The sequence below is a fragment of the Lynx rufus genome, unplaced genomic scaffold (genome assembly GCF_022079265.1).
Source record: "Lynx rufus isolate CCGP_SWC_20201006 ecotype Redwood Valley unplaced genomic scaffold, mLynRuf1.p SCAF_9, whole genome shotgun sequence".
Taxonomy (NCBI): Eukaryota; Metazoa; Chordata; class Mammalia; order Carnivora; family Felidae; genus Lynx; species Lynx rufus.
In genome coordinates, this window is record NW_025814897.1 from 109,650,326 (window position 1) to 109,660,379 (window position 10,054).

Genomic DNA, 10,054 nt, shown 5'->3' on the forward strand with positions numbered 1-10,054 from the left:
AGGAGCCCCAACAGCCCGTATGGGGACGTGATTGGCCTCCAGGTGGACTACTGGCTGGGCCACCCTGGTGAGCGGAGAAGGGAAGGTGACAAGAGGGACGCCAGTTCCAAGAACACCCTCAAGAGCGTCTTCCGCTCAGTGCAGGTTTCCCGCCTGCCCCATGGTGGGGAGGCCCAGCTTTCCGGTACCATGGCAATGACTGTGGTCACCAAAGAGAAGAACAAGAAAGGTAAGTGACATCTGAGGCCAGGGACAGTCAGGGCCACCGGGGTTCCCCATCTCCTCTCAGGGCCTGGGACAGAATCTGCTTCTGGGGGATCTTTGGATGAAGGTGAAGAGCACATATATCATGGGGTCCAGCCCGGGGACCTGCATCACCTGCGAGACCAGGCCGTTCCTTCTTTAACAAAGGAAATGGATGTTCCCAGTGAGCAGTTGGTCCCTACCTGCTGAACAACAGCACCTTAGGGGCCAAGGCAGTTAGTGCTGCCATAATGTAGGGAGCCTTTCCAGCCACTACCCTCAGGGATGGACCATGTGACAGAGGAGGACATCACTGTGTCCCCATGAAGCAGAATGTTTGTTGTTTAAGAATTAAGAGGAGTACAGCCCATTTTGGATAAGATGGGGCACTTAAGTCACTAGCGGTAGAGTTGGGGGTGGCCTGGGTCCTATGCTCTGAGAGTATGAGGCAGGAATCCCCACAACCAGGCCAGGGCTAGGGCAGAGCTTGCTGCCGTCTGTTCTGCTGATTTGGCTGTGCACCTGCCATAGCATTCAAGTCCGCCAGGTGACCCATGGGCCCTCCCAGCCCCACGCATCGCCCAGCTGTCAGGGGCTTTCTCTAATCGCTGGACCCTTCCTCCTCAGAGCATTCCCAAAGCAGCTGGGCCCCTTTCTGTTCGTGCCTCTGTTCCACAGAGTTCCTCTTGAGGGCAAGCGGGGGACTGTGCCAGGCCAAAAGCCAGAGCAACAAGGGCAGGCCTGACAGCTCTGTGTGTTCTCCTTGCTGCCCCGACATCCCTAGAACAGAGATGGTGCGGACACTCTGGTGTGGCCTCCCTCCTCCTAGCCGCAGCAGACTCGGCCCTACATGGGTGCGAGTGAGTAGGCAGGAGCCCAAGGGCACAGGCTCCTTGCCCTACAGGCTACCTAGAACACCCAAGCTGGAAGGGACCTCAGAGACCCAACTGGCCCCAGGTCCTCGTTACACAGTTGATGATACTGAAGCTCAAGGAGAGGCCATGCTGGGAGGGGGCAGGACTCAAAGATCCTGGTACGTGCCGCCTGCCTACCCAGAGCTGGGGAGAGAGGATGTCCATCAGCAGATCATCTCCCCCACCACACACACACAGGAAGAGGGGCCGGTGGCGCTGAGAGAGGGGAGGGGGTGAATACTTTTCCAAGGGTTGTGACAGAGGTGGTTCTGCTTGCTTTCCAGTTCCCACGATCTTCCTGAGCAAGAAACCTCGAGAGAAGGAGGTAGATTCCAAGAGCCAGGTCATCGAGGGCATCAGCCGCCTCATCTGCTCTGCCAAGCAGCAGCAGACCATGCTGAGAGGTACGGGGAGACACGGGAGGAGGGGTGCTGGGCAGGGCGGGAAGAAGAGGGGCAGGGGACTCTGCGGGGAGGGAGGCGATGGCCCTCCCCGAGGGACCCTGGGGAGGTGGCCTTAGCAGCCCTGGTCACCCCCTCCTTCCCCTGTCACCCCAGTGTCCATCGACGGAGTCGAGTGGAGTGACATCAAGTTCTTCCAGCTGGCGGCCCAGTGGCCCACCCATGTCAAGCACTTTCCAGTGGGACTATTCAGTGGCAGCAAGGCCACCTGAGGGCACTATCTCCTGGCCACTCTCCCTCCTGGCACTGCCACCAGCCTCACCGCCTGCGGGCAGGGGGAGGCCAGCAGGCCTGGGTCCAGCATCCCCTTTCCTGGCCCTGAGGCCTGTATCTCTCTTGCCCAGTCCTGAAGGACACTGCCAGTGGGGTTGCTGCTCCCCTCCCTCCTGCTCAGTCCTCTCCCTCCCATTCCGGGCCGGGGCGTGTTGATCTTGCCTTTTGGCACCCATCCCTGGAATTGAGTCCTCTGGGCCTCCCTTCACCGACTTCCAGTCTCCCCACATGGCACCAGTTCCTTCCTGGAAATAGGAAACCTGGAACCCTGGCCCACAGCAGGGAATCCAGCCCTCCCCATCCCTCTGCCAGCTGCCCAACCTGCCCCCCCCTCAAGTGGGGCCCAGGGCCACTTCCCACTCCGGTGGGTTCTCCCAGTGTGGGATAGGAGGGGCACCCTGAGCCCAAGGGACCCCCTCCCCTCCACAATCACAGGAGCAGCCCCACCCCTCCCTCACCCCCAGAACCGCATTTCTGTGGTGATGCCATGTATTTCTGGGGTGGAGGGGCCTTCCTGGTCTCCCCCATGCACGACTTCCTCACTGACCCCCAGCTCCCCCCTAGATGTCACGAGCATCCTTGAGTGTTTCTTTGGTTCTCTGCACAGCCAGTCTCTTGGTGGTTCCATGTGACTCGCTTGGGCACCAGTCGCTGTCCTTGTGGCTCCCCCTTGTTGATGACTCTCCTCCCTCTGCCTCCCACCCCCTGCCCTCCAGCACAGCCTGCCTCTTCCTCAACTCCAGACTGGGACAGATGGGAGGCAGACCCCCACCGGCATATTGTCTGTGACCCTACATCTCCCCGTGCCCACCATGTCCATTTGTGTCCCATTCCCTAGTGTGTTCCTCCCCACCTCCCACCTGGACAGAGAGCCCACCTTCCCAGCCAGGTCTCTCTCCAGCAGGCTCCAAACCCTCCCTCTTGCCATGGGGGTCTGAGCCAACTCCTCAGCCTCGACCATCAGCCTTCTCAGGAGAAGCTGAGCACGCAGGGCCGCCATCCCAGCCGCAGCCCTCTGTCCACCACCCCAGCACCTCCAGAGCTTTACCGTTGCCCTCACCCCTTCTAGAAGTTTTTGCACAGAACTTCATTTTGAAAAGTGTTTTTCTCATTCTCCATACCTCCCCAAACTCCTCCAGCCCTTATACCCCTGCTCAGCCCTGCTGTCCAGAGCATCTCCTGGGCTGAGCTGCTCTCTTGGGGCCGGAGAGGGGTGGGGTTTGGGGGACTGAGTGGATGTTGGGTTTTTCATTCAATAAACTGGTGATTTCTTACCAACTAGCAAGGCTTGGGCTTCTATGCCTCTCACTGTGATGCAGGATCTATCCGACCCTCTCCCCTCTGCACAACACAGCCGACTCCTCTCAAAATCAACTCCTCTCAAATGGCTGGAAGAAGCGCATTCTCATTTCCTTAATTATAGAAACAGGCATGAAGCTGTCTTTCCCGGTATGAGGCAAGCAGAGGTCAGAAACAGAAATAACACTCTTCTCACACCAAAATAACCTTTTTTCTCTGGGACTCACCATCCCCAAATCCCACTTCCCAAGACAGTGACATGTCAAGGGCAGTTTCTGTCTTCTGACTGATAATTAGAACTTGGGTTCTTTCCCTCTACTAGGCTGATGTCCTGCCATAGTTTTTGGATGCTGGTGAAGTCTGAGGCCTAGGGGGAGAGGGTGGAGCTGGGGTCTGTCATTAGGTTGGCTTTCCTGCCTGCCTTTAACTTAGAGATGGAACACAGTCACAGCCCCTGCTCTCTGGGTGCCTGGTTCTTTGCACACTCCCAGGAGAGAGGCCTGCACACCAACCTTCCTCTCGTGGTGAAGTGCCCAGAGATTGGGACTTGGCATCTTGCCCTGCAGGACACAGCCACAGAGGAGTGTATGACCGGGTAGGATGGGCTGTCACTGGTTCCCCAAGCCCTGTGGTCTAATGACCTATTGGAGGGAGACTCTGGGACCCAGCAGTGTGGCCCTGCACCAAACTCTCTGAGCCTGAAACATGGAAATAATGCCTGCCTCCCAAGGGGAAGAGTCCAGTGAGGTCTATGAAAGTGTCCCAGAAATGCAGTCTGCATGTTAGTTACCGAACAAGTTTGGTTCGTGAGAGGAAATGCCAGAAGTCAGATTGTGTCTAAGGTGAGCTAGAGAAGATGTGAGTGTGGCCTCGGGGCAGAGTGGAAGCTCCAGGAGAGGCCTCCAGGGTGGGAGGCAGTGGGAGAGGGCTCAGGCAGTGCAGGGGCTGCGGGGACCTGGGGGCTCACGGGAGTCCCAGGCGGGAGAGGTGTGGGTCCAGCTTAGAACTGAGGAGACCGAGCAGATGATGGGAAAGATGAGGGTGAGGAAGAGGCATAAACCCCCAGCCTGCTGCGTCTGACTCCACATCCTGGGCCTCCCCTCCTCCCACCTCCAGGGCTTTGCTCTTGCAGTTGCCCCCTTTCTCCTGCCGTCATCGCTACCGGATCTTTCACATCTGCACACCAACACGCAGGAACAGCTCCCTGGTTAAAAACAACTTCTCTGCTTCTAGATCCCCTCTGACTGCCACGCCATGGCTCTGCTCCCGTTAAAGTGAGATTCTCCAAGTGTTGTTCATGCTCCCCGCCTCCACTTGCACTCCTGCAAGCTTTTCTCCTCAACAGCCCCGTCAGAAGCTCCCTTACCAAGGTCACCAGTGACCTGAGTGGCCACATCCAAGGGTCTGTTTTCTTGCTTGACCTGTGTCCTGTACATGCCCACTGCCTGTTAGAATGACTTTCTCCACTTGACCTGTGGACAGCGCTCTGCTCTCCTTCCACTTCTCTGACCCGCCCTTTCTTGACCTCCCTTAAGTTACCCTCTTCAGCTTCCCAGCCTCAGAACACTGGGGAACACAGGGCTCCGGCCTCTGGTCTTCTCTCTCCCACACTCAGCCCTGTGGTATGAAATGCTCCCCTGTGCACAGACTTCTCCCTTTATTCTTCCATTCTGAGGCTAAACCCTTTGGAAGCACCACTGACTCTTGTCTCTCATACCCAACATCCAGTCCACCAGCAAATCCTATAGGCTTTCCTGAGACAGATCCAGAACCCAACAGCTCCCCTCTCACTGCTGCTGTTATCTCTTGTCTGGATGTTCTAATAGCCTCTTAACTATCTGTGCTTCCACCTACTCTTCCTGTAGTCTGTTCTCCACACAACAGCCAGAGAGAGCTTTTTAAAATGTTAATCAGTCTGTGTTAAACTGTCCAATGGCTTTCCATCCCACTAAGAATATAATCCAAAGCCCTCATCATAACCCACAAAGCCTATATGATCTGACGTCCTCGCTTGATCTCTCTTCTCACTCTGCCCTTCTCCCGCTGGCCTCTGTTACATGCCTTGGACACACCGGGCACGTTCTGCCTCAGGGTCTTTGCACAAGCTGTTGCACCTGCCTCTAGGTCCATGCAGCTTGCTCCCTCATTGAAGTCTTGGCTTAAATGTCACCTCAGAGAAGCCTTCCCTGCTCAACCTGTCTAAAATAGCACCTCCCTTTTCTCTCACCCTTCTTTATTTTTCCTTATTAGCACGTCTCACTCCTTGGCACTTAATTATTCATTTGTTTGTCTCTCCCCACTGGAGAGTAAGCTCCAAGAAAACAGGAATTTTTTTTTTTTTTTTTTTTTTTACCTGCTATATCCTTGGTACCCAGGATACTTCTTGGCTCATCATAGGTACACAATGAATATCTGTTGACAGAGTGAATGAAGAGGGCTGTGCTGCTAGAATGGAGTCCCCAGTCCAGATGCACCACTCAGACACTTTAATGCCTCAGCCCCAAGCATACCTGAGTTTTCTCATAGGCCCTGGAGTAAGAAGACAGACTCCAAAGAGAAGGAAAAAGGTTGTGTAGGAATGGCTCCCAGAATTCCAAAAACAAGGCAACTCCTATCTACACATTGAGATGGCTTGCTCAGTCCTCAAGGGTGAAAGCTGGACTGGGCTGCCAGAAACATTCTCTAAAGACGAAGGATGGCATTTGGGTGCAGAAGGTGGAAGGACCTCTGTCTAACCAACTCTAGGCTGGTTTTATTATTAATTTAAAAACAAACTTCTATTTTAGAATAGTTTTAGACTTACAGAAAAGTTACAAGGATGGAACAAAGAGTTTCTGTATCCCCTCACCTAGTTTTTCCTGTTGTTAACATGGTATGTTTATCCGAACTAATGACCCAACATCGACACATTATTATAAACTAAAGTCCATATTTAACTCCAATTCCTTAGTTTTTTCCTGAAGCCTTTTATGCATTCCAGAATCCAAGATATCCAGTATCCAAGATACCACGCTACATGTAATCTTTTGGGCTGTGACATTTTCTTAGACTTTCCCTAATTTTGATAACCTTGACAGTTTTGACGATACCGGTCAGGTATTTTGTAGAATGCCCCTCGACTGGAATTTGCCAGCACCTCATGCCAAGGGTCCCTGCCATCAACATGATTTGTCAGCCAAGGTAGTGTTGACTAGTAAAGTCACACCCCCTTCCATACTGTGCTCTTAGGAAGGAAGCCACTAAGCATAGCCTACACTTAAGGAATGAAAGGTTTTCCTCGATATCCAGTATTTGGAATTCTTCTAGATAGCAGATTTCAGATCCCTGTTTTAAAACTACTTCTCATCACCCACTGCCATGTCCAGGGATGGACGGCACGGACAGCCCTCTCAACATCATCCGAGGGCATTTTTCTTTAGTCAGCCTGCTGCCGGAGTGCTTCATGTGGTTTATTTCATGGACTACTTCAAGCAGCCCTAGGAAATCAATCCAGCTGATACTTCCTTGTTACCAAAGAGGAAGCTCAAGGTCAGAGAGCTCCCCCTACCCTCTCTGTCCCAACTCTAACTCTCATTTTTAAGCATTTACATGACTTGAATACTCACAGACATCTCAAACCTAGCACGGCCCAAACAGAGCTCTTGATTTCCCTTTATCCTCCCCAGTTTTGGTAATAACACAGGATCCATCCTGTTACTTAAGCCAGAAGCTGCCTAGTTGTCCTGTGTCACCACAGCGACCCCTGTCCATTCTGCCTCTCAGAGAGTTCCCAAACATAAGCCAGAGTGCCTTACTCCCTTGCTAGAGCCCTTCAGTGGCTATCTATAGCCACCCAACCCGTGGTCTGTTGGGCCTGCACATCCAGCCCCACTACCCCTCACTTCACTTCCAGCTGCTCTCTCCCCCACGCTCATCACCCTTGACCACACCTGATCTTGCAGTAATCGCATCCCTCTTCCCTGCACCAGGCCCAAACATGTGGCTCTTCCCACCTTAAATGCTCTCCCCACCCCACAGAGCTACCTCCTTTGCCTTTAGGATACCTCCTCAGAGAGGCTTTCCCAACCTCCCTTCCCAAAGCCCAGTTGTTAGCCTTTACTTGAGCCCTTTCTGCAGTCCTGGCACTCACCGTCACCTGCAACAAATGTCTTTGTACCCCATTAGAATGGGAGCTCCAGGTGGGCAGAGACTCAGGCTACATCTCCAGCATCCATCACTCTGGCGTATGGCAGACACTAAAAGGCTAGCCAAAGGGTTGAGTGAGACATTAAATCACTTGCCCAGTGCACCCAGATCGGCTGAGAAGGAGCCGGATTTCTAACTCAGATCATCTGACTCCAGACCATCTCTCAAGGCCGCACTCAGATCCCAGATTTCCCATCATCCATACATCCTACATGTATTCCTACCATGGGCCAGTTCCTGTCCTAGGTATGATGGTACAAGGATGAACACGGGGCTGGGTTCTTCCCTATATGGGAACTCTGAGGTGAGCAGGGAAGACAGACAGACAATTGCCACAGAGCATGACACATTGCATGGGAACATGCCAGAAGGGCATCTAATCTAGCCTGGGGAAAGGGGTATCCAAGACTATGTCACACAGGAAACGACACCTGAGTGGCATCTTAAAGATGCCTGACATGATGGATGTTCTGGATGCAGGAAATAGCAAAAACTAGAGATAAGAGAGAATCTGGCTTCTCCTCAGACCCCCATGTGGTTTAGCGTGGCCGAAAAGCAACGGGCATGGTGAGTAATAGGGCGGAAGAGAAAGGAAGTGGCTGGGGCACTGAGGAGCCTTGTAGCTGTGATTATCATTACTCTGTGCCTGAGCGAGGACTGTGCGCTTTATCCTGGGATCGGTGGAAAGCCAGTAAAGGGCTTTAGGCAGAAAAGTGAGGTGAGGGAATTTAGCAAGATCACCTTGTGACGGCAGATTGGAGGAAACAAGACTGAAGACCAGAAGAGTTTGAAGGGTGTTGCAGCAATTGAGAAAGGATGGGACAGAGACGTAGACTATGGTGAAGGTAGGAGCAGTGCAGGAAAATGGAGACTGTAGTCCAGTTTAAGAGGCAGGATCAACAGGTTTAGGGCCAAAAGAGAAGAGCCAAGGATAGGGACTGGCTGGCTGCTCTAGGTGAACAGGCAGCTGGTGGTACATCCCTGGAGGAGATTTGGGCAGGAGATGGTGCTTTTAGGGCAAGGGTGGTGTGTGCTGTTCAGAGGTTAGTGTCCAATTGGAGTTGAATATATAGGTCTGGATGGAGCTCAGGGAAATGATCTGGGTTGGATGAAGATTGGAGCTTCCTTAACATGCGGGAGAGCTGCCAGGAGGGAGAAGGTGAGAACACCCCTTCTCCCTGGGGAGCCTGGGCCGGGCTCCCTCCATCCTGACCACGTAGGGCACCTATTACGAGCACCAAACATCTCGGCCCTCGTATTCAGACGTGCCTTTCCATTTGCTGCCTTGTTTATTGCTCGCCTTCATCCCAAATGTGTTTTCCCTCCAGCAACACCGTAAGAGACTGCCCAACATTTCATATACTTTCTCCCCACCCTCCATTCACTAGCACGGGGTCTACCAAATAGTAAGCTTGGTGGTGATAATATTAATAAATAACTACTAGTGACTGTGTCTGTTATGTACCAGGCATAATGTTAAGATCTTAACTCTGCTGTTTTATTCCGTTCTCTCAAGGACCCAAAGAGGTAAGTATTAGGAACTTTATTTTACAAATGAGGAAACAGATGAAGTTACAGAGCATGCCTAAAGGCCCACAGCCGGCAGACGGAGAAACATGGCACTGAACTTAGCTAAGTATGACCCCAAAGCCTGTGTGCCCTCTCACTGAGCGGCTTGATGACACTTCTAGTCTAGCTGGGAGGTCACAAGGTAGAGAGGATGCAGGTTTGCCAAGTGGCTACAAGGATAGGAACCAGGAGCCTCTCAGGGGAGCTCTAAGCAGCTTTGATTCTTGACCTGGTGGCAGAAAGAACTGACAACCAGGGATGTTCACGGTGGAACAGGCCCCTCAGGAAGCGGTGAGCCGCTCGTCATGTGAAGGAGGCATGACCTTTAAGAAGCCTCCAGTCTTGAGCACTTAAGGGTGAACCTGCTGACATTTCAGGGTAGATGTATGCTTGGAAAAAGTGCCCCCCAGAAGGGAAGGGGAGAAAAATAGTTTCAAACAGAGAGGGGGACAGACCCTAAGAGACTCTTAAATACAGAGAACAAACCGAGGGTTGATGAGAACAAACTGAGGGGGCAGGGGAGGGGGGCAAATGAGTGGTATGGATTGAGGAGGGCTCTTGTTGGGATGAGCACTGGTTGTTATATGTAAGCGATGAATCATGGGAATCTACTCCCGAAGCCAAGAGCACACTGTATACACCGTATGTTAGCTAACTTGACAATAAATTATACTTAAAAAAAAAAAGTGCCCCCCAAACACTTCAAAGAAAAGTAGTGAAACTAGCCAAAGAAAAAAGAATAAGAACACAGATTTCAATGGGATGCGTGCTTCTGAGGATCCAAGGGGAAGGGGCAGAACAGTGGGAGTGATTTCAAGAGAGAAAACATTAAAAGTAGCAAGAACAACTTGCCCAGGCATGGGACAGGCGGGGGCAAGCTGATAAGCTCTGCGGAAAATGGCATAAGGAGCTGAATCACCACTGGGACAGACTCCTCCCTTTTTCTCCATCAACAGAGCACCCATCAGCAGCCTGGCATGAGACCAGCAGCTGTGGGGGGAATGCAGAACAGAGCAGGATAAGTAACAGTCTCTTCCCCTGGGAGATGCACAGTAGAATCCTCAGGGACAAGATAAAAAGCCAAGTGGCTAAAAAGGTTGGACACATTCA

At 52.4% G+C, this 10,054-nt stretch overlaps 1 protein-coding gene across 3 annotated transcripts in view; it reads left to right on the forward strand.

The window, feature by feature from the left end:
• Positions 1-3,172, forward strand: part of PACS1 (phosphofurin acidic cluster sorting protein 1) — a 155,726-nt gene extending 152,554 nt beyond the window's left edge. For all 3 annotated transcript variants that reach the window (XM_047071021.1, XM_047071022.1, XM_047071023.1), the window contains exons 22-24: positions 3-229; positions 1,442-1,561; positions 1,715-3,172. In XM_047071021.1, the coding sequence (XP_046926977.1) occupies positions 3-229; positions 1,442-1,561; positions 1,715-1,830 (463 nt within the window). In that variant the 3' untranslated portion in view covers positions 1,831-3,172. The remainder of the gene's footprint in view (positions 1-2; positions 230-1,441; positions 1,562-1,714) is intronic.
• The last annotated feature ends 6,882 nt before the right edge of the window (positions 3,173-10,054 follow it).